This window comes from Takifugu rubripes, chromosome 17 (genome assembly GCF_901000725.2).
Source record: "Takifugu rubripes chromosome 17, fTakRub1.2, whole genome shotgun sequence".
In the NCBI taxonomy this organism is placed as follows: Eukaryota; Metazoa; Chordata; class Actinopteri; order Tetraodontiformes; family Tetraodontidae; genus Takifugu; species Takifugu rubripes.
Genome location: NC_042301.1, coordinates 16,478,379 through 16,505,863, shown reverse-complemented (window position 1 = coordinate 16,505,863; position 27,485 = coordinate 16,478,379). Strand labels below are relative to the sequence as shown.

Below are 27,485 nucleotides of genomic sequence, written 5' to 3'. Positions count from 1 at the left end.
GGCTCCGATCGCCCCGACATTCCTCATTTCATTCAAAAAGCTGCATCCGCTCTGGAGAACCCCCCCCCTAACTAAACAACATAATTATCTCTCCCCTCGTTAGGACCTGGCCTCTGTTCTCACTGCTAACGCCTTCCTTTCTCCAGACATGCTGGCCTATCCGTCGCCGTCGCCGTGACGATGATTTGAACTGAGGGTCTCTTAAGTGCTCTTGGAGTGAAACATTTAACTGATCTTAGCCTTCATGATTCTTTTAGAGGCCTCGGCGGGAGCGCAGGTACCAGCAGCGGGGGGGGGCGAAGGCAGATGATGGCATGTGGTGCGGCGAGGTAGGCACGACGGCGGCCACGAGGGGAGGAAGTTTGGCAACAGGCGAGGGAGTGGGTCTCACCATGCCAGCTCTTAATTACTTTAATTGGAGTCATTAGCTAAGTGAGCACTAGAGACATCACCTGCATGGCACAGAGGAGCACACCTGCCACATCATCATCACCATCACCACCACCATCACCATCATCATCATCATCATCGTTATTGTCGTCGCTGTGCTCCAGGTCACCTCTTGAACGTTCCGACGTCTGGCAGGAAACATGCAACATTCATATTTCATGTTATTCATATTCATTTGGTCTTAATTACATTTCCTGTAGTTTTACCTTCTGCTTCACTTTCACCGAAAAGTCCTCCAATCAAGAGCAATCCACCAATGTGTTCACGTAATAATAGTAATAATCATCATAAAACACTGGTCGTTTGGATTAATAATGAATGAATGGATGATAATTAATGAATGGAACCAAGGCCCCTCCCCTAGACCCAGAGGAAGAGTCCCCACGAGGTCCCTCTGACTTTCTTCTTCTTTGCTTTTCAACACTCTCAACCTGAAATTAAGGGTTTTATTGTGTAATTGGCTACTTTAGAAAGTAAAAAACGTTTAGAAGAGTGAGGAAAAACTTAACAGCTCCAGTTAAACTCTGAAAATGAGAATGAGACAAATGGAATTTCCATGAGACGCGAATCAGCCCCAAAAGGATCAGAAAACGAAGCGCTGATTTCAAGCTGGTCCTTTTTAAAGGTGCATTTAGCTTCATCTGCTACAGCTAAATAATCACCAGACTGTTTATTCTGTTTAACGAGGAAAGGAAGATGACGGGGAGCATCACGAGAGTTCTGCCCTCGTTAGAACATCCACATTAGCAGGATGTGAGAGGCCATTATGATGCAAGTCATCTCAGAACGCTCAGTCATAAAACGTGCAGTTTGTGTTGCCGGCGGATGTTGGCGGACGTTGGCGGACGGGACGGTGGAATGATGAGAAGATAACGATATTATATTCTGCACTCATGACCATTTTGATATTGATGGAATTCTATTAGTCTCCAGATGTATATTTCTGGCCTTTGGTGTGGAGTTTGTTCAAGACCCGGCACGTGCCCACGCACACACACACGGCTGGAGCGGTCCCAGATTAGCCCGTGTGGGACTTTATCCAATGACGAACTTTGATGTTCAGATCTGCAGCCTGCCCCTTCTCTCTGTCCTCCTCAGCACCCAGCACAGGCTGGCAGGTGAGCTGGCAGGAGGCAGGGTAGCAGTAGGCTGGCAGGCGTTGCCGGGGGCACCGTCTCCTGCAGAGCCAACTCTGACCAGCTGGTCCGGACCAACACCGCGGATGGGGCATGTAGAGCCATATCAGTGGGGAGATAAATGTTAGCTGCGGTCCAGACACCCCGTGTGCCTCCAGCATGACGGCTCCAGCACCAACCCTGCACCCTGGGTACCAGGTGAGAGGTCTCTGTCTGGTGGGACTCGACAGGTGAACGTCTCGGGTGAATCGGTGTGCACAGCTGCGCGGTGGACACTTGTTTTCTCTCATCAACATCGAGTCCACTTCCTGTTCCCATCCTATCCTGTTACAAAGGTCGTCATTTTGATCCCCGTGTCCTCAGAGGGCCGCAGAGGCGCCCGCTGAAGGCAGGAGCACCCAGCAAGCTGTCAAATGAAATGATCTGAAGGAGGACCAGAAAGGCCGCAGCTCCAACAACCAACCAGTCCGACTTGTAACCAGTCAGTCAGACCCTGACTGACCTGTTATCATTTAAATCCACCCTCACCGACCCCACCCCTATCATGTATCCCTCCCAACCGTTCGAATGTCTGTTAAATACTGTTTGAATGACAGTTAAAAGGCACGCACACACGCACACACACGCACACACACACACACACACACACACACACACACACACACACACACACACACACACACACACACACATACAGAAAGAGCAGGCTGCTCATTGTGCGTTTTAAAGCGCTAACTAGGCCACTTAGCACCCCGTGACGCTGATCTGATCCCTGAGGCGCCAAACTTGGCAGCGAGCCCTTCTCCTTTTCGCTCCTTCCTTTCCCCTCGCCATGGGAACCAGGCCATCCTTAATGACACAGGAGTGCTCCGCCGGATCCCACAATGCAAAGGGGGCTGACATCTGTCTTGCTAAGTGGTGCACTCTCTTGTGCACCTTGTTTGTTCAATCAACAACCTTCGCTCCTCCTCCTCCTGCTCCTCCCCCTCTACACCCCCCCCTCCTATACTATACCCATTCTCTTATTCAATTCCCTGTTGGAAAAAAAAATGACCGGGAATTGGGAAAAGTCCGATACAAGGTTAAAGAGTGAGATCATGATGCCCTCTCTGATTTACCCAGCATTTATGCACCATGTGTAGATGATTATGGACAGTGAGAGTCGGAGACGGACGACAGAAACACTTGATTACAATCACTCTCAGTCTCTTCCCACAAGCAGTCCTCACTGGGAGGAATGCAGCTCTATAAAGTGGTCTCTATGAGCCTCCTAACCTCTTCACCTTTTGCATACTAAGAAAAAAAAACAAGGGCCTATTTTAAAGTGGCCTCTAATTCCTCATAGTTAAGACTTGGGCAAATATTTGTCCCATCAATCTCGGAAAATATAGCCATCAGCCCGGGATGTTAATCACATGCTAATGGAATCGGAGGGAATCCGTGCACCCCGTAGTGCAATGAACGCTTTCACTTTCTCGGAGAGCCCACGTGAATGCAAATGGCCATCTAAACAGTCATATTGACAGCATGCCAAGGCAACTTAAAGAGCCCTCTTCTTTTCACTCCTCTGGGAATGTATGTAGGGATGTGTTGGATGAGTTCACTTTAGCAGGCCCAGGTGCCTGGATGTAAATGAGTAATGGGTTTTATGGGCCTTAATTGAAAAAAAAGGACGCACACACACACACACACACAAACACACACACACACACGCTCACTCGAGTGCATCTGCGGTGAAGGATGTTCAAATTCCCACAATTGCACTGAAAAGAGTTTGGGCATGAGAATAGCTGCCTCCTATACATAATTCAGGGGTCCATGCTGAAACAATTATGTTTGCTTACTGCTGAGCGTCCCGCTCAATGGCTCATTTGCTCTGTAGCTTGGCACTTTCAGACGAGAGTGCTACGTGCTAAACGTGGCCCGAACACGGCTTTTTAATAAAACATAGAGGCTGACACTCCGAGGCTTGAATATGTGGAGTGGGTGCAACAAAGCAACAAATCTGAGCTCTTCGGCTTATTGCTCCAGCTTTGCATCGCGGCTAAATTGCACTCAAACGGCGTTGCTACAGAATGAACAACACGAGGCGGATGAAATGCAGGCAAATAGGCAGTTTAATGAGACGATTGCATATCTCAGTGTTTCAGTTTTCCTCATCGACACATGTCCAGTGCAGACGTCTCGTCTTAGAATCGCACGGCCCAAATAAAGGTCCTTTTGTCTTCAGTCAGGGTGAAATAATCACCCCCATATTTACCTCTGAATTCCAAATTCAGATACAAGAGAAATCACCACACCAACCCTGACGTGTGCTAATAACAGGAAGCACCTCACTTTAAAGTCTTATTCAACCCCAACCAGCCCGGAACCCGTCACAGGCGTCCCGAAGCTGCGTTCTGAGCCGCCTTTTCCTCGCGGCCTGTTTCGCATTTGCATTCCTCCACAACCAGCACCCGCTTCTCCTGGACACGTGCGCCGCAGAGCAGGGGCAGCACCACGGCGTGGGCCTTGGACGGGGCGCAGCGGGAGCACGGCCCCCGGTGGTGGAGGAGCCCCATCCCGGTGCCAAGCGGTGCCTCCGAGGGAACAAAGAGGGAGCTGCACTGACCGAAGCACAGCTTGTTGTGCACCGTCACCGCGCTGCATCCCGCCGCCGTCACACGCTGCGAGAATGACAGGGAGGAGGCTCGATTAGAGTCACAGCCACGTTCGCGGTCTTATTTTACCTCGCAGGGTGTAAAAATCAACACTTTCTGTTTATGTCATTTATCACCATCACACCTCCAGAGAATCAGCCAAGCTTCCTGAGAGAAGAAACTGGCTCATTGTCCAGTCTCACTATGTTGTTTGTGTCATTGTGTTTAGCAAATAGAAATAGAAAATTCTGGAAAATCAAGTGATTTAAGCAGTGTGGTACCTGGGTGAAAGGAACTCCAGAGCAGCTCTGTTTGCCCTCCTTCAGGCTGGCCGGCAGCGACACGGGCATCAGGTCCCCTTTGCTCACAGCTTTTTGCCACATCTGTAAACCTTGTTTTTTCTTCACCTCCGTCTCACTTTTGGGCTGCAGGTGGTGCAGTGGACTCACCAGGGCCTTGGAGGCCGGAGCTGGACCTGGACGCCCCTGCGACAGGAAAGCAGGAAAGGGCATTCTGGGGCTGAGAGAAGGGCCTCGTCGGGCGCTCGGTCCCCTTCTGAGGAAGCCCGAGTGGGCCAGAGAACGAGGGTCCAGTGGAAAAACCCGAACTACTCCCTGGACGGGTTCATTGGGGCCGCTACCAGATGACTCCAGTTCCGCCTTTGGTCCTTTCAAAAAGTCAAACGCGCTGTGAGGTAGCGTGAATGCTAGCGCCGTCATGCTTGACATGAACACAAACGTGAGAGGAAAAAGCTTCATTTTACCCAAATATAAAGACGTCCTGACACAAATAAACAACCAAAAAAAAAGCTTCCGCGCAGTGTTTCAACAGGAAAATTGTCGTCTGTGGTCCAAGGTTCCAAATGGGGACCTTGCTGTCAGCGCAGCCTCAGACCGATGGAGGGGGCCTTTTATACAGGCGGCAGCCGCTTCTCACCTGTGCTTGAACACAAAGAAGGTGTCACAATTCCCACAGCAGACCAGACATCACACTAAGCTTAAACTCAATCCAGAGTCCACCCTCTGGCCACCAAGCATTTCAGCTCTCACTGTCACCTGAACTAAAACAACCTGATTCCAGAAAGAGTAACGCCGTCTATATGGTGCACAGTAAAAACCCTCCTTATTCAGCAGACGCTTTATTATAGCAGGCTGTTAAGCAATAATGAGTTTATGTCTTCTGTGTAAACAGGCCATCTCCTGTCCATTTCTTCTCACAAACCTTCTTTCGGCCTCTTCCTCCACAGCCCATCATTACACCATTAGCCTTCAGGGTGCTCCGTCACCCGTGACCTGATCACACGCCGCCCGCTGAAGGCCGACTGGCTGCCACTGTGATAACAGAGAGTCTGTTTGACTTTCTCATAGAGAAAGTGGGTGCTGAAAGCCACTTTCCCTCATGGGCTCACCTGCTTCCTACTCCCCCATTTAACAGACCAGTCAGATCTGGGAAATGCAAAACCTAAATTTCTCTAGTCTGTCCACACATCAGCTCAGACCTGAAATATTTGTTCACAGCTTTTTTTTTCTTTATTTCTTTATTATTCTCCATATTATCATCTACATCTACATCTACATGCACATCTTATTCTCTTTTAAAGGAATTTGAATATTGTGTGGTATTGCAGACAACAGGACTAACGTGCATTATTTATTTTCTCCATGTTCTCCACAAGAGGGCAGAGTTTGTCAAGTATTACAGTGTTTCATAGGTTAAATATACTGTATGTGAGATAAGGTGTGCCATTATCTCTCTGTTTACATAAAAATAAACGCACAATTAAGAAAAATAAAATCTGATTCTAAAACAAAATATCCATGAATGCTGTATAAAGTGTGCAAAACTAATCACCCCAAAATTGCGTTAGATTATGTTAATCTCTCAGGGCAAAGTACATGGAAATAAGGGGGGAAATACACAAGTGTGTTTACAGTGCTTTAGCTGGGGATTAAAAAAAAACAAAAACCAAAAACTCAACAATTCTGAATTTACTGGTTTTGCTTTAACCTGGGAAATCTCAGGGGAGCAGTGGGACTTCATCACCTCAAATAATGAGTCCAGATCTGTGAAGACTGCAGAAATATGCTGTTTTCATGACGAATGACTTCAGAGATGGAATATCTGCGTGGAGAGACTGTGCTAATACTAAAGACTTCATTAGAGTTATTGGAATCCTTATGACGGGGTTGGGAATATCGGAATCCTGGTCAGAATAACTTTACAGTTTTTCATTTCCAGTCCTTCCAGGGAGAGAAGTGATTAGTTCTGTTGAGCGCCATGGGTGCGGCGGCGCTCCGGCTCGTCGTACACGAGGCCATAACAAACCTATGTGCAAACCCTCGTTCAATATTTGCTGTGCGTGAAGAGCGACCAGCTGCTGGCTCACTGGCACTTCCCACCTACAGCGATGGCCTGAAGCTAGCATGCTAAATATGGAAATGAAGGAATGGTGCCAGGTGTTCTAAGACAATATGGCAAAGGAAGAAAGAAGGTGAGAGACTCAAGTAGATTTGTCAATTTTAAGACCTAAACAAACAGATATAGTTGGTATTTTTATTAAGACTTAATGTATATAAAATAGAACAACTCCATTTGAAGGGGTTGATGGTATTTCACGATGGTAACAAAAATCTGTCCCGTTCCTGAAGTGCGTGGGACACCAACGGCTGACAGGGAGGCAGTTTTCTCCCCGCATCATTACATATTACTGCACACTGTAAATGCATCTGCACACATAATTTACTATAAGTCATTGACTCCATCTCTGATTCAGCCTTGTCAATGCAATAAAGGAGACGATCCTAAATCTGTACAGTTGAGAGTGAACTAAAGGGGAAGTGTCGCCTGGAAAACCTGGAAAACCTGGAAAACTGTGTCATCCTAGGCAGAGCCCTCTAGGCCTTAGTTCCAATCTGCTTGTAGAGAACCATCGACACCACCATGGCAGCGATCTGCGAAGAAAGCCAGCAACACTTTAGAGAACTGGAGCTCCTTTAGAGACCTGGAGCTCCTGATCCGGAGCTCCTGACCCCGAGCTCCTGACCTGGAGCTCCTTTAGAGACCCCGAGCTCCTGATCCGGAGCTCCTGACCCCGAGCTCCTGACCCCGAGCTCCTGACCTGGAGCTCCTTTAGAGACCCCGAGCTCCTGATCCGGAGCTCCTGACCCCGAGCTCCTGACCCCGAGCTCCTGACCTGGAGCTCCTTTAGAGACCCCGAGCTCCTGATCCGGAGCTCCTGACCCCGAGCTCCTGACCTGGAGCTCCTTTAGAGACCCCGAGCTCCTGATCCGGAGCTCCTGACCCCGAGCTCCTGACCCCGAGCTCCTGACCTGGAGCTCCTTTAGAGACCCCGAGCTCCTGATCCGGAGCTCCTGACTCGGAGCTCCTGATCCAGAGCTCCTGAACCGGAGCTCCTGATCCGGAGCTCCTGACCCGGAGCTCCTGACCCGGAGCTCCTGATCCAGAGCTCCTGACCCAGAGCTCCTTTAGAGACCTGGAGCTCCTGACCCGGAGCTCCGGATCTGGAGCTCCTGATCCAGAGCAGGATCCTGCAAACATGCTCCAAGGAGATCAAGACTACTCTCCTCAACGTTCTGAATATTACTCAAGTGTGATGTTTTTGCAGTGCATCCATCATAAGGTCGATGTACCTCGATGGCGGTGATTCCTATCGCCACGCCGGCAATGATGAGGGAATTCTCCTCTATGGCGGCCACCAGCTTATCGAGGCAGCCGTCAACCATCTCCATAAAAGGAAACCAAACACAACATTTTATTTCTGACAGAGATCAAAATGAAAACTGCAGACGAAGTTGTTGTGGTACCGAAAACATCGCCTCGTCAGCATTGCATGGAAATATAGTCGAGCTTATATTGCAGCAAAACTGCGGGTAGATTTTTTCCTGCCCTTGAAAGGGGGAGCCGTTGAAGTCGGTGTAGTTCTTGACTCCACAGCACCCAAACTAGGACAAAGAGAGAATATTCAAAATCACTCCACCACCGAGACGTTTTCTTTGAGATGGTAAACATCTGAACAGACTCGTCACTAATGATTAAACTCGTTACCTGCTCCATGTTCTCGTTCCACAGGCTGGTCAGACTGCCCTGCGTTCCGTAGCTCTTCCTGATGCTGGTCCGAAGTCCGTTCTCCACCTCTGCAAAAAGTTCGGCTGCCTGAGAAGAAGAAGGACAGAATTGGGTCCACTTTTGGTCCGCTTGGGCGTCGACATTTGATGGTTCCGTTGGTACTCACCACACCCGTAAACACAAACAGCACTATGGCTCCGGCCACCTCGGCAATGAAGATAATCAAGATGATGATGAAGAACTGTGGGGGGGAGGATACAAGGACTGATGGTAAAACTGGCTCTTCAAAGTCAAGCTGCTAATTCAGATCATTGTATTCATCATCATCATCATCATCATCATCATCATCATCATCATCATCATCATCATCATCATCATCAGCGTCGTCAGTCTTCCCCCAAAGGTTACAACAAACCAGCAGGAGAAAGGCAAGTGGTGGGGCTGGTTCCCCCTCCTGCTGGGGCTGAGGGGCCTCACCGTTAGCAGCATACAGCGGCTCTCTTTGATGGCGCCGCAGCAGCCCAGGAAACCGATGACCAGCAGCACGGCGCCCAGAGCGATGAGCAGGTAGCTGATGTTGACCAACTGGGAGAGCCCAACAGGGACCCCCTCCACGTCGTCAAGTATCCCCAGAAAGGAGCCGCTGTCCACCTTCACCCACACCCCCACGGCCAGGATGGCTGCACCAGCCAACTTCAGAGAGGGGGGGAGGTGGAGAAGGAGGGAAGAGAGGAGGAGAGAAGGAAAGGAACAAAGAGAGAGAGAGAGAGAGAGAGGATGGTTTTCATAGATTAGGACTCAATGATGAGGAAGTTTCTTTATCACTTCCTGTCTCGGGTCCTTCACAGCCATCGTTAAAAAGGTTGTAGGTATTTTCCACTGTTCAACAAATATGAGATGAGCTGGAGGCTCCGAGTCCGACGTTTGAGTGACACTTACGAAGATGCCACCGTTGAAGATGAACATCATCACTTTGAGGAACCCGGAGCAACACATGGTGGCAGCTGGCTGTGGAGGACAAACACAACAGGAGAGCGCGTCAGTGCCAGGAAACCCCCTCACTTCCTTCACTAATCATGCACAGGTTGAACTCGCTGACTACGGAATATCATCGCCACGGCGACAGCTGATGGGCGGGCGCCTCGTCTCTGTGGGTCAAATACCATTTGTCCTGGTTACACATTAACCGCAGTGGCTGGTGGGTCAGGAGACGGGTTGATTTGATGTAACCTGAAGTTTCGAGTGAGTTTCCTTCGCTTGTTTGTCCAGTTTTGGATCACATGACCCATTTTGGGTTGAAGGAAGGAAGTTGCTGAAGGCTGCTTATTAACTGTGTCTCCAATTAACGGTAATCAAAGGTTTATTATTAACAGTAAAGCCATAAAACACACCTCAGTATTACATTCTTTTTCCAATAACGTCACAGATATGAGGTGAAACGAACAGTTGTCGGTGTCCTGTATCTTTATTACAGGTCATTAGGGTCCAACAGAACCTCCCAGAGTTATTCGCTGACATTAAAGGAACAAAAGATGATAAATTAGCTTTAAATCTCACTCTGAGGCCAGTTTCATCAGTGGCGTCATGGAATCGAACTCTTTTACTTTTTTAGTGTTTCTCAGACAGATGAAATGAGTTTTCCTGCTCAGATGTTAGAAAAGCTCACAAGATTTTACAGATCTCATTTCCAGCCTGTCGCCTCGCAGACGGAGGTGAAGGTTTTCTCCAGGTCACTTTTCCTGCTAAAATCAGTGACATTAAATGTTGAGGTCCTACCTGTTCTGTATAGAAGAAGAATGTTCCCTCAGGTCCTACAAACCAGGAGTGTCTGATCACCTAGCTTTTCACGTGCCCTTTTATTATCACAGACGGTCTGTGGCCTCAGCGTCACTGACTCTGCAATGTGGGTAAGAAACACTTCCTGGTGGCCAAAGTCCCTTTTCAGAGGCCAGGATATTTTATTGTCTGTATCTTTACAACCCAGACATTTGAATAAGCCTGAGCATCCTGGTATATTCCCTGTATTTTTTTTCTTAAACAAAAAAAAGCAAAAGACATTTATTCCCAGACATTGTTAATGATTAAAAGGAGGTTTTGTTGTTTGTTTTTTAACCCTTTTTGTCAAAGGCCTTGGGGTTCTAACCAGGGATTCAGTTCTAAATGTCAAACTTCCCCAAGCTTATCTATGATCACTGTCCGGGAAGGTGTGTTCGTGTCAACTATCAAAAAAAATTCAAACTAGTCAGTCAATGTTGACCTCAAATATGGTCCAATGGGCAGCCTCGGATCACTTCCTGCCTGTTATAGCATTATTGTTGCAGTAAAAGGAAACAGTATTTCTTTCAGAGATGACCATGTTGTGCACAGCCCTGTGGGGAGCTACCCAAACCAACCTTTTTATTTACTGAATATAGTTAAAATGCACAGCATTAGCACCGATAGAAAATAGCAGACAAAAGTATGGCGACATGCCTTTCAATCATAAATTTGAGAGGGAGACAAGAAACATAGAAAAATAATATTGAACAGCATTTGTGACCGTACAAAAAAAAAGAAATATACACCAGGCTTAAATGAAACAAGAATAGCCCCCGGGTTCCAGCACTACGTCCAATGACTGCACTTTCCAGGTAGGACCACGAGAGGGCAGCACGACTCAAGTGAACCAGTGCTCCCCGTCCAGTTACTAATCTGGTCCGTGGAATCTTCCTTACAGTGGCAACAGGTTGATGGTCACGCACATGAAAGTGAAGCAGAGGTTTTGGGCAGAAGGCACAGATGTTCTCGCTCAGCTCTTTGGCATCTCAGTGTAAAAGTCTTTCAAATTATGATGGAAAATTGGGAGACGATCCCGTGAAATAAATGGAAGCCAAGCATCCGTGATAGTATTGCAGGAACATATGGTTTTTATCACAATGTAATCTGTGTGTGTGTGTGTGTGTGTGTGTGTGTGTGTGTGTGTGTGTGAGGGGTGGGGTGGGGGGGGGGGGGGCACGTGCATGGGTGTGTCTTGCCAGCTAGCATGCACAGCTACGCTGGCTGGGGCTGGGTGTCTCGTTCAGGTTGGGTCCCTTGTTGCCGGATGATGGAGTTTCGTCTCCGTTGGGACCCTCCTTCATCTTCTCGCAGATGGCGTCCACCAGGCTGTCAAAAACCTCTTTCACGTTGATGTTGTCTTTGGCACTGGCTTCGAAGAACCGGAAGCCTGGAGGGGCCAAAGAGAAAATAAGGAGCGTCATTTATTGAAGTTTGATGTGTGTGTGGGTGTGTGTGTGTGTGTGTACACGCTACATACTCAGTACCATCACACACTTATACTAGCAAAGTGAGGACAATTTGATGATGTCACAACTTGAAAAGGGTGTGTGTTGGTAATTACTTGTTAAGGTTGTGGTCGGGGGAGGGGAACTAGAAGCAGGATGTGCAAACACATGTGCTGCTGTGTAGTGGGCGTATGTGTGAGCGTGCTGACCGAGCTCTGTCGCTAATCGTTGCGCGTCTTCAGTAGGGACCTGCCTCTCTTCTTCCAGGTCCGCCTTATTGCCGACCAGCACGACTTGAGCGTCGCCCCACGAGTAGGTCTTGATCTGAGTTGCCCTGAGAATCACCAAAGCAACCATTTTACATCGACGCTGTACATTTCCCTGTTGCGATTCCACTCTTCGCTGCCCACTGGCCGCTGCACGTCCACGCTGCCCACACCAACCTCGGGTGATCTAATATTTTGTATAGTGGGATTGTGATTTATTACACTGTGAGAGGTTGTGACATTCACCCCTGGAGCTGGGATTGTATGGTGCTCACGATGGTGTTAGAGTTCAGCTCCCCTCTTTGATTAAAGCAATAAAAACCAGCGTTTCCCACCTGGAAACCATAGAATTGTAAAATAGCAAATCAGTCTAACGGGCTCGAACGTGGGGTCAGTTCATCTGGAAATGGATTCTTTGGAGGGTCAGGAGGAAGGAGTAGGTGGAAAAGAGGGAGAAGATGAAGAAGAAGGAGGGGGGAAAAGGAGCAGTAGGGAAAGAGGACAAAAAGAAAGGAGGAAAAGGAGGAGATGAAATGAAAAGGAAGGGAGGAGGAGGAGCAGATGGAAAGGGAAGAAGAAGCTGGAGATGGAGTTGATGGAGAAGACAAAGAGGAAGAAGAGGGGTGCTTTGCTGTTCAGGTGTTTACAGCAGGCTCCACCGGTGCGGGTGTCATAAACTAATAAAGGGTCACAGCATCGGCAGAAAGCAGATTGACGGAGGTCAGGCTGAGTTTACCCACCAGTCCTGCACAGCGCAGAAGGACTCCTGGCTGGTGATGTCGTACATTAGCAGGAATCCCATGGCTCCCCTGTAATAAGCCGTAGTGATGGTCCGGTAACGCTCCTGACCGGCCGTGTCCTGTGGAGACGCCACACACTGGTGCTCTTAATTCTGCCTCCGTTAGAGAGTCACGTACCTGATAAGTGTGGAAATTTCTCCAGAGAACAGCACAATCACAGTTATTACTCTGCGGGCGGAGGGCGGCTAAATGACATCAGCATTCTTCTTATTAACAATAAAACACACAGGATTCTCTTTGAACAGTAAAGCAGGATGATCCCTGGGAGAAGAACCATTAGCCTGCGTGTTTGGTGAGCGGAAGACAGATCATTAAGTTCTGCAACAGGAACGAATCCCTCGTGTCAAGTGTTGATTGTCACCACGCCCTGCGAGTACGCCAGGATGTGCTTTGTGGCTACGCCTGGGGGGGGGATGTTTCTGTGTGTGGGAAAATGCTGAAAGAACCGCAGGGTGTGGATCCAACCAAACTGCAGGAATAAGGCGATATCACAGCACAAGGGGAGGGGGGGAGGGGGGAGGGGGTGTTCTCCAAGGCACACACCATGACGCAAACAACCGGGAACCTTTTTCACAATGACTCTCAGTGGTCCCGGCGCTCCCGCGCAGCTCCGACGCGTCGCGGCGACGATCCGAGCGGAGCGGCGGAGACGCGACGCGCTGAATATTTATGATTACACGATGATGTACGACTCTCATCTCACAGCGGCGCCGTTGGTAGCGTCGAGGAACGGCTCAGTCCTGGGTGTCAGGCTGCGCAGCGAGCACACTCAGCTGCAGCTGCATGCATCTTTCATGAAGCCCGCTGTCGAGGGACGATGTCGGGCATCAGCTGTCGTTAGCTGCACAATGAAAGAATTTAGCTTGTGCCACACCTGTGACAGGCTGCGGCTTGTAGGAGGCTAATGGCTGAGCAGGAAAACACTGTCTTGTGCAACAGCAATCAAAAAAATAAAGAATTTCTTCCCCTGAAAGGTGCATTGAAGACTGTCAAGCTCACCTCATTTCTGTCCAATATTTACAATGCGTGTTTGTTTCTTTTGCCCTGGAAATGCTTGATAATATAGCTAAAGATGACAGGACTTCCATTTGATTTACCTCCGTCTATCTTGGCTGCTGCTGTTTTCTCGCGTCACTTTTTGGTGTTTTCCAAAGAAGCACTCAGAAATGTGTCACCAGCGCTTCCTTGGACAATTATTGACGTCCCCTGAAATTTGTACGAAAGCCATTCATATATTATTCAGCAATTTTGCTAACAAACAGCAGCGGTCACGCAACCTCCTGCTGAAAATACAGATGACCGTTAGATCACTGTCATTTAAAAGATTAGCCTGCGACACGAAGGCCTAATTCAGCTCCGAGATGACTAAACTATGAAAGAGAAAACAGAGCCCACACACACACACAACCTCCTGGAAACACGCTACATGTTGAGGTGGCTGTAGTTTACATGCAGGCCACTCGTTGGTGTTTCTGTGTGATGATCTTGTGACGCTGCAGACCCCTGAACCTAACGCTGAACCTCCAACAGAGCAAACCTTTACTACTCCCACCATCGCCTGGTTCAGCAGAGACACATTTTCAGTTCATTTGATTTGTTGGCGCTCGACTTGAGCAGAATTGCGACCGCAACACCAAAACCCCACACTGCCACCTAGTGGCCTGGCATGGAAGCTGCAGTGCTCCTGTAGTGGTCCCCTGAACATGGCAGTTGTTTTCTAAAGGTTTCCCTGTAAACCAACCCTGCTTATTCAACTCTGAACTGTGTCACCTGTAACCTGATTATGTATAAAATCCAGAAAACTGCCAATTCTATTATGTTCTCTTTCCTGTGGAACGCACCGAGCTGGACCAGCCCAGCAGCGGGTCAATGGGGCAAAGGGGTGAGTGTGTGTGTGTGTGTGTGTGTGTCACTGTAATCGAAGAGTTCTGGATCCATCCATAATCAACAGTATTTTCTGGGAATATTTGAATTATAATTTGGGACAATTAGACTTTCTAGTCCACTCTGCGATTTCCAACTAAACATGTCACTTGTTGAGAAAGGAAATAAGAAAATGAGTCCAGCAGGTGGTTCTCCTGGAAGCGACGCCTGTAATAAACCATATAATGCAGCAGTTTGCAATACTGGTAATGAGATAGAAACCCGTGTTAGCCAGGTGCCTGGATGGATCAGGAGACTTCCCACTGTACACGTCTTCCTGTTTGTGCTTGGCGAGCTGCGTAACGAGGCGGCTCCATTTTTGACGCATGGCGCCGCGACAACACAGCAGCGCGAGGAGCTGCAGACGGCTTTAACGCTAAACTTTTGTGAGCCACTTTAATTAAAGTTAAATCTGAGCACGCTGTAACGCAGTCTGGAAGCCGTCATCAAGCAAAAGCGCCGGCGCTTTCGACTCGCGCGCTGAGCAAACATCACTTTGTACTCTCCTTATCTGCCAGGCCGCCGCTCGGAAAAACAGAAATCAGACAATGCAAACAGTCGAAAGTGGCAAAGTGGCAAAATTGTGGCGCCGTGTGTGTTTTCATCGGGCCGCCTGTAAGATTTCAGCGTTGGATAAAGATTGGTCGAGCTCGGCCAAAATCAATGCGCAGCCCACTTAAAATAACAAGCGTCTTTTCTGATCCAGCGATTGATTTGGTTCAATTGAATGCTGCTTTACACTAAATCAAATTCAAAGAACAAAATATCCCTCTATTTACAATTTGACTTTTATTTATTTTCCTCATACTGGAGGTTTGGGTCGGGGGCTCTGTCAATATTTGATCAAACGCTTCTTTTGGGCCTTTATCTTCTGGGTTCTCTCTCTAGTTTGACCCTCATCAACACAAATTTGGCCGTTTTCTCACCCAGATCTGGAGTTTGACCCTCGTGTTGTTCCTGTAGATGGTCTTGACCTTGAAGTCGATGCCCACCGTGCTGACAAAGGCCGACGTGAAGGAGTCGTCCGCGTAGCGGAACAGGAAGGAGGTCTTTCCCACGCTGCTGTTGCCGATGATGAGCAGCTTGAACATGTCGTCAAAGTTTTGGTCGGACGCCTCTCCCGGGTCCTGACCCGCCGCCGGATCTCTGGCCGTCGCCATCTGCCGATCCGGGCAAAGCTTCAGTCACAAGTAGCACAAACCACGACGTACGACGGTGACGAGCAGAGCCCGACGCCCAATATCGCCACGTCGTCGCTGTTACCCTCACATGAATGTATTAGTCAGTCATTTATTGGTTTTCTTTTCTACACCAGTCAATAATAAATGGTAGGGTTGGAGGGGTTGGAGGGGAGTACTGCGGAGGTACCCTTGAGCAAGGCACTGAGCCCCAAATGCTGACTTCAGGCCCTGGGAAGAGCTGGCGACTCATTCAGGGCCGCCCGGGACCGGCTCCGACACCCTCCCCTTCAACAGGATCAATAGTACCAATTCCCACAGACAATCACTGAGTTTGCATGACGGACGCAACTGGACTCTGGTGAGCTCATTCAAGACGGTGGCGGTCGGATCCCCGGCGCGGCGGCGCAGCTGGACAGTCCCCGCGTGTTTGGACGACAGGATGAGGAATCTCAGCTATTTCAGAATTCAGCTAGCCTGGCGCTCACATGTCTGAAATTTAGAGCAGAGCGCCTGTTGACGTTGGTAAATGGGAGTGTTGTTTCAAACATGGCCCCTGCCTGCACTGAGGTCACGCCCCTGCATGTTGAAATAAGGCCAGGTTGCCCCCCCCCCCTCACAATCTATCAGTCAGCCAATGCTCTTACTGACCATTTGTCACATGGACTCCTGTTATGGGATCAGAGGATGCTGAGCAGCAGGCACGGAGCCATAGATTCTCCCGCTCCTCCCTGTACATTTCATCCATCACACATCTGACCATTCATCGACCCGCTGACGCTCCCATTTATACACGCACGCATGCACGCTCGTTTATCTTCTTCCACTCTTTCATGTTCATCCATCTCCGCATCCCTCCTGTCATCATCCATCCAGATCTCAGCACTCTTTCCTTCCTCTGGAACCTGAAACCATCCATCCATCCATCCATCCATCCATCCATCCATCCACACGTCCACCACCCCGGCCTCCAGAAACAGGGGAGGGGGGCAGGACTCCGTTCCTGAGTGTTGATACGTCTCTGGAGGCCAGCAAAGCATTAGTGCCTTCAGGAAGATAGAGCTGACCAGGGTGCTGCTGCGGTTCACCCAGCAAAATACCGCGCATGCGCAGACGCCGAATAGTATAGCTGATGAGCTGGTGCGTGGATGTTTTTAAAACTAAAACCAGTCATTGGAACAGAATAAAACAACTCGTGTTGTGGTAAAACATGACAAAGCGGATGCAAATATTGCGGGCTTATGTGAGGAAAAAGTGGACCATGACACTTGTTGATAATGTTTCTATAAAAGCAATGATTTACTTTAGAATGACAAATTATTAATCGGGGACGCGCTGATGCGGTGCGCTCCTCCCAGAAGGAAGCTCAACGACAGGGTGATGAGTTTCAACCAAACTTTACAGAACCCAGAGCGGGTGTTCCTTACCCTGGATGTTGCACCCCGTCCTAGGAACCGTGCTCCACCTCGGACTGAGACCTGATGGGCGTGCGCTGCGGCCGTGCGCTTCCTCCCGGAACGTGCCTGTCGCTGAAACCCAAAACAGCATCAACGAATGCATGGCACTTCCGGCTGGGCATTTCAAAATAAAAGAATAAATTAGACCAGCGGATGCGACTCAATTCTGCTGTAAAGTTCAAGTGTGAGGGTCAGATTTCAGCACACGCAGCACAAAAGCGCAGATCCAGATCCATCCTGCCTTGTTCAGGCTGGTGGCGGTACTGTTATGGGATGGGGGATATTTTATTGATTGGGGATGTCCATCAGAATAATGCATCATGTCGCAAAGATCCAGTCATCTCATACTGCTGCCTCGAATATGAAGAGTTCTGGACTTGAATGGCCGTCACCTTCCCCAGGTCTCAGTCTAATAGAGAACATTGAGGATGGATATCAGACCTGCATCACAGGTGTGCAGCCAACAAATCTGCCGTAGGTGCATGATGTCAGGTCTGGAGCAAAATGGCCAAGGAATGTTTACAGCAACTTATTGAATCTATGACACCATAGGTTCTAGTGTCAAAAGCAGGTCCAACCTGGTACTGGCAACCTGCACCTCATGTGTTGCCCAGTCAATGTATTTGGTCAAATTGCTCTTTTGTGGTACCTGGCTACAGGTGTTGGAATACACAATAACCTAGTGCCCAGATTACAGGGACTAGTTTGTGATGAATTATGTTCAAATCAGAATTGAACATTGTCATCTGCTGTACGAACTGTGGGTTAGCGTGAGTAGAAAAGCCACAAGTTTGCATCCATCACTACTCTGCAGTGCTTTGTGAAAAATGTTGTAAATGAAACAATATCCCTCAGCCCTGAAACCCTGAAACTATAACCACACACATGGAGGGCCAGTGAAGAGCGCTGAAGATGAGCAGGCTGCGTGTCTTTCACCATCTCCCGTTGAAGTTCTCGGGCCCTTATTTTGGAATTTGATCCACGTTACTTCCGGTTTTGCTTTCCATTTTCCAGTCACTTGTTTCGTCACCTAGCAGTGCGTGTTGTGTTTCGCTTAACGCGTTCAGACTCGTGATCCCTCAGTTTTTCAGGGAATTTTCCGTATCCACCGTGAATAAAATGGCGCTTTGTAAGCAGCTGAAACAATCTATTTGATCAATTTGACGTTTTAAAGTTGAAAGTTGACCTAAACTCCAGGAGCAATTTTAATCTTCCAGCACAGTCTTGTTCTGGCCTGAGTGTTGGGGCTTGCAGGTCACATCTTGTCCTCACAAACTTGCAACACTGTTCGCTTTTGTTACAAAAGTGTGTTTTGTGACTGTGAGCAAATCAGGCCCGACGCACCAAAAGTGCACAGTAATAACGCTGTTTTTATTGGTAACCTGGACAAAGTAATCCCAAACATTACGTAGTTATAAAACCATATGGAATCATACACAAAGGAGAAACACTCGAGGGGAGAGAGCTGTAGACGTGAAGAACATCAACAGCTGTGTGTGATTCCAGAACCAACTGGTACCTGGAGACTAAGGCTGCTCAGTCACATGACACGGACCCACAGCCAGAACCATTTCAATCAAAACAAAGTGGCGCCACTCTCAACGCGGTGGCGCTGATCCGTTACCATGACAGCAACATGGCTGTAACGTAAAATGTGTAAAGCTGACGTGGATCTTGGAGGCGTCCTCCGTCACACACAGGTCTGTTCCGGATCGTTGCACAGCCACAATCTGGCGAACTGTCTGACGTAGGGCCGCACCAGCTCCGTCACCTCGGTGACGATGACGTTCTCGTTGCTGTCGTGCACTCCCGTGCACGTCCAGTTGAGGGAGCCGGTGATGAGCTTCCTGCCGTCCACCACTGCAAACTTGTGATGCATGCTGATGGGCGTCCTGTTGAAACGCACGCAGATCCCTGTCGGACAGAGGGCAGGTGAGGGGGGGTGGGAGGGCGAGGCATCGTGCACGGGCTGCGTTTGCCTCAACTGTCATGACAATTCCTGGAAACTTCCCATGTTTTAGCAATGACAGACCAGCAGAAACATTCAATAGTAGCTGAAATGATCTGACCAAAGGAGCTGTCACATAACATTCAATGGTGGGTTTTAACCACACAGACTTTTTATTTCCATTATAGAAACATCTCAAACCCGTCAGCATTCCTCTCATTCTAATACACCACATTTCCATCAAAGAAAGCTTCCATCTTAGTTGGGTGTGTGATCAATTAATAAAAGCCCAATTTGTTCCACAGTTAAAATTGCAGTGAGTGGAGCCCCACGGTTTCCGAGCTCCTCTTTTCCCCACATCTCTTCGAAACAATAAAGACACCTCTGAACCTGAGATGTTGATTCAGGGCAAATCTCCACAACAGCGATGGAGCCCGCGGACAGGAGTGACAGCCAGAGAGCGCCGTGCTTCACCGCCAGCCACGTTTGGCCAGTTGGGGCTAAACGCTTCTGCAGATGCTGACAAAACGCACACAGGAAGTGACTTCCCCTGAGGCCACAGCAGTCTCCACCACTGGCGCAGTCGAAACTACACCCACGGATCAGTGCCAAATGAAATGCGCTGTCTGCTTGCCAATCCCTTACTTAGTTAATTCTCAGTCTAACAGTATGCAGCTGCAGTAATTTATGAAATGCAGCAGGCTGAGAGGCAAAGAGAGACGGCGCGCCTCTGACCTGCAACGTATGATCTTTCAGCGTGTTGGGAGAGCGATTACTCTGACTCATGGGAGGGCATGTAGTGGCAACCTCCATTCACTGAGACAACTGCTATTATGCCTCCATTCGCCACCGCAGAACTCCCCAAGACTTCCTGAAAGTAGCAGCCCGGGAACACCGAGGCTTTTGGGAGGAGAGAGCCTCAGTAATGCTTCCCGTATTTCCGACCAAAACTGTCTCTGATAATGCCCTCGCAAAGGTTGCTGTGACATTATTTTCCAGCAGCATTACCTCTGCTGAATGGGTCCCCCCCGTGTTTGTGGATGACGTCTGAAGGTGGTATCGGGTGTGATTCTCTTACCAGCCCCGAGGAGCACAGGTATCTGCGAGCCGCAGATGGAGACGTTTTTCTCCTCGACGAGCACTCGGATGGCGACGCCCCTGCCGCGCAAGGCGAGCACGGCCCTGCTCAAGTCCGTGTTTGTGAAGGCAAAAATACACACGTCCAGAGAGGAGGACGCGGACAAGATGTGTTGGAGAAGATGGTACATGGACGTCTTCTTGCCATGAGTCAGTGGGCAGAAACAGGAACTGGAGGAGCACAAAGAGAGAAAATAAAATTATTTTGTCATAGCGAATGAATGAAGGCATTATTCCACTCAGGAATGATGATTAAAGGCATTACAGCAAATTTAAAATTTCAAAACATGTTCTAGATGGTTATTCTATATATTATCCTAACAAATCTGCAGTGAGCCATTAAAAGGCATTTGCAACGTGTCCCTTACAGCTGTAAAGATGGACTAAGGATGTGTTCCATGCAGACTGTCTCACAGGGAAAGAAGAGGACCTCGTTGACGGGCCGAGACCTTCGGCGACGGAGGATACAGAAGATCAGCTCTGTAGCGAGACAAAAGGCCCCAATGGCAAAGCCGGCCTTCCACATCACTGAAATTTACAAAATAATGTCACGGACCAGAGCAGTAACCTTTTAATAACTTGTCTATGTTCACTTCTGTGAGCACATCAGTTCATTCGCATGTCATTGTTTTTTGATTGATAAAGAACTTTTAAATATGAAGAAAATGTCTAGAGAAAAGAAGCTGTTGTATCTTGCATGTCTGTCAGTTCCTATTCTTAACCAAAGAGAAATTATTTCAGTTGTTTTGGAATAGAAGTACAGTAAAGAGAGATGGTATTGTAAGTAAATGTAATTTTATTACCAATAGTATTTTGTCTTTCTGCAGTGTTCATGAGCAATTTCGGGTTATTTCATAAACCTCGCTGGGTGAAAATATGTGTCAACGCCATCAGAAAACCCCCCTCACATCAGGGCTGGCGTGTGGGCCCTGGCCCGACAGTCGTGCTTTTATTGGGCCTGTTTGGGTCACTGATCTTTGAAAGATCAAAGGGCGGCGTTAAGGATAACAACTCAAATGAGTCCTATCGACGTTTCAATGAAGAGCCTTGATTCGAGACTAGTTATTAACTGCAGGAAGATTTACTGTGTTGTCGTAGTTTAGCACCCCCGAAGAGCGCCAAGGTCGGCGTTAATACGGTGGGTGTTGCCGGCGTGAGGTTTGATGGTCAAATCATTGTTAGGGATGCTCACACACTGTCATATGCGACTCTTTATGTTCTGTAAGGACATTAATCTTGATGTGGCACCTCTGCACACATGCTTTAAAACACACCATTGTACATGGAGGTGAAGGACATTTCAATGTAAGGTTAAGGGGGTGCTCCATTTGGTAGTACTGAGGTGATTTACTGATGTACTTGACAACGAGATGAAGACATTTTATTCTAAGGATGATGTTACTAACGTGAAAAGTGATGATCGTAAACGGCTCCATTTCACAGCAAAGGAAAGCGTGCATGGTTAAAGTGAGCTCTGCCGTTGATGCAGGGATGTAAAATTCTGATGATTCAGGCCGGTCCGCTACATAATGGACTCAATAGTTCTAGTTTGTCTGAGATAATGTGAAAGGACAGAACTTGTGTGTGTTTTAATGATGTTTTAATACCTGCCAGCATCGTAAAGTGAATTTCCGCCGTCTGACGTGGTCACGCGGGAACAACCGGTAGTCAGTTGATCGTCGGAGTTGACTGACAGCTCAACGAGCCAATCATTGACTCGCAAGCAAACCGCCCTCGTCCAATCATCGCGAAGGGTTGCGGCAGCCGGAAGTACTTCCTCCGTATCCTGAAGTTGCTGAGTACATAGGTAAACAAGGCAAAATGCTCATTAAATAACACCTAATTCTATCGATAGGATTGCAGATATACGTAGATGCACAAATAAAAACCAATAGTAACATGCAGTTGTACTCGCGGTGAAGCGTTTTATGCTATACTGGTAATCGGCTTCAGACAAGCTAATGTTAGCCTACTTAGTTTGCTAAGTAACGGTATAGTAAAACCATTGAGCTTTGTCTCGCCGTTGCACGTTGTCTTTGTCTAAGCCTCCTTGTTTTTATTTCTGTCACATGCACAGATTTTAGAATGGGTCGCCGAAAATCAAAAAGAAAGCCTCCTCCTAAAAAGAAAATGACTGGCGATCTGGAGACGCAGTTTACCTGTCCGTTCTGCAACCACGAGAAGTCATGTGATGTTAAAATGTACGTACATTTATCTGATAAATGAACTGTCCCGGTAACATTTCAGGTTTTTTAAAAAGTCACCCTTTTAACTTTATCCCACCGGCAGGGAAAGAAGCAGAAACACCGGGATAATATCGTGTTCCGTCTGCTTGGAGGAGTTCCAGACCCCTATTACTTGTATCCTTTTCTATATGTGAATGTACATGTAACAAATACCATTTTTGAAACATCCTTTTAAGTTAAAAGGTTGTTAGACAAACAGTAGATTTCATTTGATCAATTGGAGTTTAATAGTAGCTCTAGATGGTATCAATATCTGTCCTGGCTCTAGAAAAAACTGCTGTCTGTAGTTTCCAACTTTTCCAGAACTTTGGAACGCAGCAAACCCAAATCAACAGGTCCACCGTTTTATTAGTTATCTGGAGGATGTCACAAAAGTTTTGACAGTTTTGTGGGGAGAGAAACATTGTAAACAAAAGGCTGGAACAGAGCGTGGAAATAAGCCACACAGGAGGGAGCGGGGCCTCTCCGAGGCTGAAACCTGTCACCATCTCTGCAAACAATCCCCCAGTGAGATCTTACTGGGAAATCTCAGCTCCCCGCACCCACAACCTCCAGGATTTGCATTAAGGTTGAAAGAGCTGGGCCGAAATTTGGCATTGTTTGAAAAAGAAACCTCTTTATCAAACTGTAACAAATTTGGAGGAAACCCTCAATAGGATTCTGGTTCACTAGATCATGTTAGAAAAAAACGAATCCAGTTTGAAGTGATCAAGGCCATTTTTATGCCTAAAAGCACCTTGAGACAAATCTAAAATGTTGATTAACATTTTAGATTAACGCCATCCTTACCTTTCCGTACATCTGGTAAGTTATTGATCATGAAGGTGCTGAGCAGAGGATTGCTATTAACCGTTAACACAATTGACAAGATTCGTACCATTGTTCACAATCATTTCCTGTATTGATGTCCAAAGTGATAATAGTGTCATTATGGTCTGAGCAGGAGAAGCGACACCATTTCTTATTTCCTTGATCCAATTCTCCTCAGATCTCTCAGAGCCAGTAGACGTGTACAGCGACTGGATAGATGCCTGTGAAGCGGCCAATCAGTAATTCAAGTGTCATGGCCAGGCCCAGGATAGGGTCCTGGTCCTGGTCCTGGTCCTGGACCTGTAACAATCTACTTACTCACATGGGACACGTAGAAGAAGTATTGTTCACAGGTTGTGTTGCGTTTTCGCAGCACTGTGATCGGTAGTTTCACTTGTCTTCAGCATGGAGAAGCAGCGTCAGTGTTTTTTTTGTTTTCTACCTGATGTTTGTTCCACTAAGATAATAATGTTTAGAATTGTTACATGTTTTTTTTATATATATATATTCTGCAACCGTATTGGTTAAGCTGGAGTTGTTTTCCCCTCATTACTATCCGTAGCAGAGGTGCAAAGAACTCTACAGTAACGAGCAGAGTAATAGTCTTAAAGCGTGATTCATAGATGGTAAGAAAATTGTTTATTTTTATTCAGCGTGTTAAATTAGTACAAACCTGATTTCTCAGAATTGTTTAATAGCGAGCAGTGGGACTGAGATCTTGGCTCATTAAATTTTCCTTTCATGTGATGTGAGTGATGTGCGGGTCCTGACAGAGTGGGTAACACATCCCATTTAATGCACTCTGACACCAGCAGCAGGAAGTTTCCAGCTGTGCTGTGCAGCTCCGATCTGATGCTACAGGCTGTGTTCGCTGTAATCAAACCCACAGTTCCTCCCGTTGTTCCTCCTGTTGTTCCTTTTGTTGTTCCTTTTGTTGTTTCACGTTAGGTAAACCCAGGAACGATAATTATGGGGGATTTAAAAAAAAAAAAAAAAAAAGTCAAGGTGTTAGGAGTGAGTGTTTTTGATCATGCAATTGTTTTTGATGTTGATGCTTTAAGACATTTAATTGAATCCACCTTTATCGAACTGATGTGTGCCGATGAAGCATTTATCTTATTGTGATGACATCGATATGTGTTCTTTGAGATATTTTAAATCTTGGGTCTAATCAGTGATAAAAAAAACCAGAGAAGTGATTAGAGCTGATGTATCTTACACACCACTGCGCACGTCATGCTGTTAAATTAGAATAATGCTCTTTTAGTGCAACAGAATAAATCTACTCAAAGTTTCCACATATTATGGTCATGATTCATTCAACTGTTACTTTCTCTGATGAGAAGAGTAAAATGTGATTCCTGTCGATCGTGTGTTTTAAAAGAATCTGCTGCCGTCTTTCCCCCTAAACGAGCGGGAGGTGGGAGTGGTTCGCATCTCCGTGCCGAACTGGTGATTCGGGTTGAAACGTGGTTGAAGTTGACGGTGATCCAGGTAAAAGGACCCTAAATGCTGCAGGACAAATGAAGCCAAGACTAATTAATTAGATTGGCCTTCCCAAACGCTCGATCGAACCCCATCAAGAATCCGTGTACTGTGCAGTTCTGGGATGTCGTGGATGTTTCCTTAATGCTCGGCTAGGGTGTAAAATTGGCATTTTGGTAAAGCTGTTCTCCGATGCAGGTCATTTCTTTTTGATAATTTGGAGAATACAAAAATGGTATTATTGGAAAAATTAGTGGCTCAATCTATCTGGCAACACAAGTCTTCCACTCACGGACCTGTGTTATTAGAAGTCAGTTACTTTATGGCACAGCAGCAGTAAAAGAAAGACATTTAATAAAGATGTTTATTTGAAAAATCACAAAGAGAATTGCTATTCCTTGCACTTTCCATCTGCTGTCTCCATTTTGATTTTTCACACTCGAACAGAAACTGGCCACAAACATCAGCAGCAACACAATGAAATCACTGATGGAGCCTGTGTCGGGTGTTCCTGAAATTCCTTAAACATTGTACAGCTTCCTCGGCGTATATCCTGAGGCAAGGACCCTCTAAAGCGATCCAAAAATGGCTCCTATGTGAAACTGCTAATGGCAGAGACCGTTCTGGTTCTTATTTATTGTTTTATGAGTGGTTTTTTGGTTTTTTTTAACCTCAAAATGAGTCTCCGAAACACATGACACAGCACCGGTGAAGGAGGCAGCTCTCCCTACAGCCATAGATTCAGCAAGCTAATACAGAAGCGGCTTCGATCAATAAACTGCACTGCAGGTCAGAGGCAAATGTGTATATTTTAGAATGAGAAGCTCGCTGGAAATTGAGTGTCCAAGCGCTCAGCCAAGTGCAAACAAATGCGTCTGATCTGCCCTCCTGTGGCATCTGTGATGGTGACCTTTCTGGGTGTCCAGGATCCAGTTGTTCTCAGACAGCGCCGCATGTAGCGGATCACAAATAGGAGAAGCAACCGTAGCAAGTCCGTCGCCGGCAGAGCTGAGCGATAATAGATGAGATTTGGAGTGGCTGCCTGAGCTCTTCACCCAGGAAGAGTGTGTCCATGCATGCATGCGCTGCTCTGTGTATTGTATTTGATGACGGACCCCAGCTGGAAGGGTACTGCCGACGCCTTATGAAACATGCTGGAGGATGATTACAATGGAGAGTGATTATCACTTAGTCTCTCATCTGTCTCTGCGTCCCCTCCCACTCCCTCCCCCTCTCTTCTGTTTCTCGCTTCTCTCCCATTCAGCACGCGAGGTCAAGTGTCACCCCGTCTCCGTTGTCAAGGCTGCCAATCACCCACACAGTGAGTGCAAGGCAACTGTTGCCAAGGAAACAGTGATTCGGTTGCTAGGCACCTGGAGCTGTGCTCACAATAGTCATTTTGTTGCTTGGAAGCACACACACATGCACGCACATAAATTGCTCACGAAATAAAGGCTCTGCTCAATCAACAAGTTCGCACAAATTCATATAAATCGTGTTTATATACTGTACTAATAAATAGGAGATGTGTTTATGCAGCAGTAAGAGACCACAGTAATAAACAATTGTAAATGATAAGAGTGCAATTTATCATAAACACATTTGCAAACACGGGCTCATACAATGCTGATTTTGCAAGGCGGGTGTTGATTTTCTAATTTATAATGCTTTGCAACAATGCTTATGCAACAAAATGTAATTCAAGATGTTTTATTCAAGCAACCTATGCAGCCTGATTAATCCGCATGCCCTGACGTCCACAAATTCTTCAGACCCGCACCTCAACCTGATCAATAAAAGGCATAAACATCCATCACACTGACTAAAAATAGTTAACCCATAAAATCAATCAATTCCTTATTTCCGCACCGGCACGTGGACCTGCAGCGTCTCTGGCGTCACCAGGTTCGAGGATGGAGCGTCGTCCTCTTTCACGCGATGCGTCAATCTTTTATTTCAGCACGCAGATCACGGGGACCTCAGAGCGCTTCGTGTACATACGTGTGGGTTTAAGTCCCACCGCGACAGCCAATCAGCAGAGCCGAAACACTGGAGCATCAACAGCGGGTGCCCGCCTCGACATGTCCTCCTGCGTTACTGTCTCCTGTTGCTGCTGCTACAGGCATCAGACTCTCACACGTTTTTTTTTTTTTTCACTGCGAGCCGAGGAGTCAAATATAGTGTGAGAGTCTCCGGTCCACCGTCCTGTGGAAGGGGCCCTGGGGATTTTTCCATCATCCCTAACTTCTGATTATTATTTTTTTTTTATGTTGGTGGAGATTGTGATTAGCTGTGAGAGGTGCTCATCAGCTGATAAGATTACCAGCGCACCTGCGTTCACCACTGACTGACAAGGGTTTGCAATCAAGAAGGCTAGGTATTAACGTCTTGAGTCCGAAGACTCGTGTTAAGCTCCCTGAACTAATGCCCGGGGGGGTGGTGGTGGGGGGGTGTTAGCTTAGTGGCGTGCGGCAAGGCGACCCGGTGCCGGCGACGCCTCCGTGGGCGAGCCCGAATTTGGCCATGAAACAAACTCATTTCCTCCACAGGTGTACAAGTGTGACATGGTTGATAAAACTGCAGCGATAACACCTTTTCAGTGGCTAGATTTGATTTGGTCGGCCATGATTGCGTTCTATTTAAAAAAGCTTTCTGACTGAA

At 47.4% G+C, this 27,485-nt stretch overlaps 4 protein-coding genes across 4 annotated transcripts; all 4 read right to left on the bottom strand.

The window, feature by feature from the left end:
* Positions 1-3,688: 3,688 nt before the first annotated feature.
* On the bottom strand, positions 3,689-5,101 carry dand5 (DAN domain family, member 5; the record flags this gene model as incomplete). Its single annotated transcript, NM_001032739.1, is given in 2 exon segments — positions 3,689-4,252; positions 4,507-5,101. Coding segments are annotated over 2 exon segments (768 nt in total). The 5' UTR covers positions 4,984-5,101.
* A 647-nt stretch (positions 5,102-5,748) lies between these two features.
* On the bottom strand, positions 5,749-10,245 carry LOC101070539 (tetraspanin-1). Its single transcript, XM_003972584.3, has 8 exons — positions 10,088-10,245; positions 9,251-9,319; positions 8,789-9,004; positions 8,478-8,552; positions 8,291-8,398; positions 8,050-8,187; positions 7,876-7,968; positions 5,749-7,176 (listed from the first exon to the last, which is right to left on the bottom strand). Exons 2-8 carry the CDS (start codon positions 9,305-9,307, stop codon positions 7,120-7,122), a joined length of 744 nt encoding a protein of 247 aa, XP_003972633.2. The 5' UTR covers positions 9,308-9,319; positions 10,088-10,245; the 3' UTR covers positions 5,749-7,119.
* A 426-nt stretch (positions 10,246-10,671) lies between these two features.
* rab3da (RAB3D, member RAS oncogene family, a) lies at positions 10,672-17,270 on the bottom strand. Its single transcript, XM_003972585.3, has 5 exons — positions 17,169-17,270; positions 15,490-15,723; positions 12,581-12,699; positions 11,784-11,908; positions 10,672-11,516 (listed from the first exon to the last, which is right to left on the bottom strand). Exons 2-5 carry the CDS (start codon positions 15,721-15,723, stop codon positions 11,329-11,331), a joined length of 666 nt encoding a protein of 221 aa, XP_003972634.1. The 5' UTR covers positions 17,169-17,270; the 3' UTR covers positions 10,672-11,328.
* Positions 17,271-18,548: 1,278 nt separating this feature from the next.
* Positions 18,549-22,027, bottom strand: pld6 (phospholipase D family, member 6). Its single transcript, XM_029851242.1, has 4 exons — positions 21,891-22,027; positions 20,652-20,811; positions 20,225-20,454; positions 18,549-19,112 (listed from the first exon to the last, which is right to left on the bottom strand). The coding sequence occupies exons 1-4, from the start codon at positions 21,898-21,900 to the stop codon at positions 18,889-18,891; spliced, it is 624 nt and encodes a 207-aa protein (XP_029707102.1). The 5' UTR covers positions 21,901-22,027; the 3' UTR covers positions 18,549-18,888.
* Between the last annotated feature and the right edge of the window lie 5,458 nt (positions 22,028-27,485).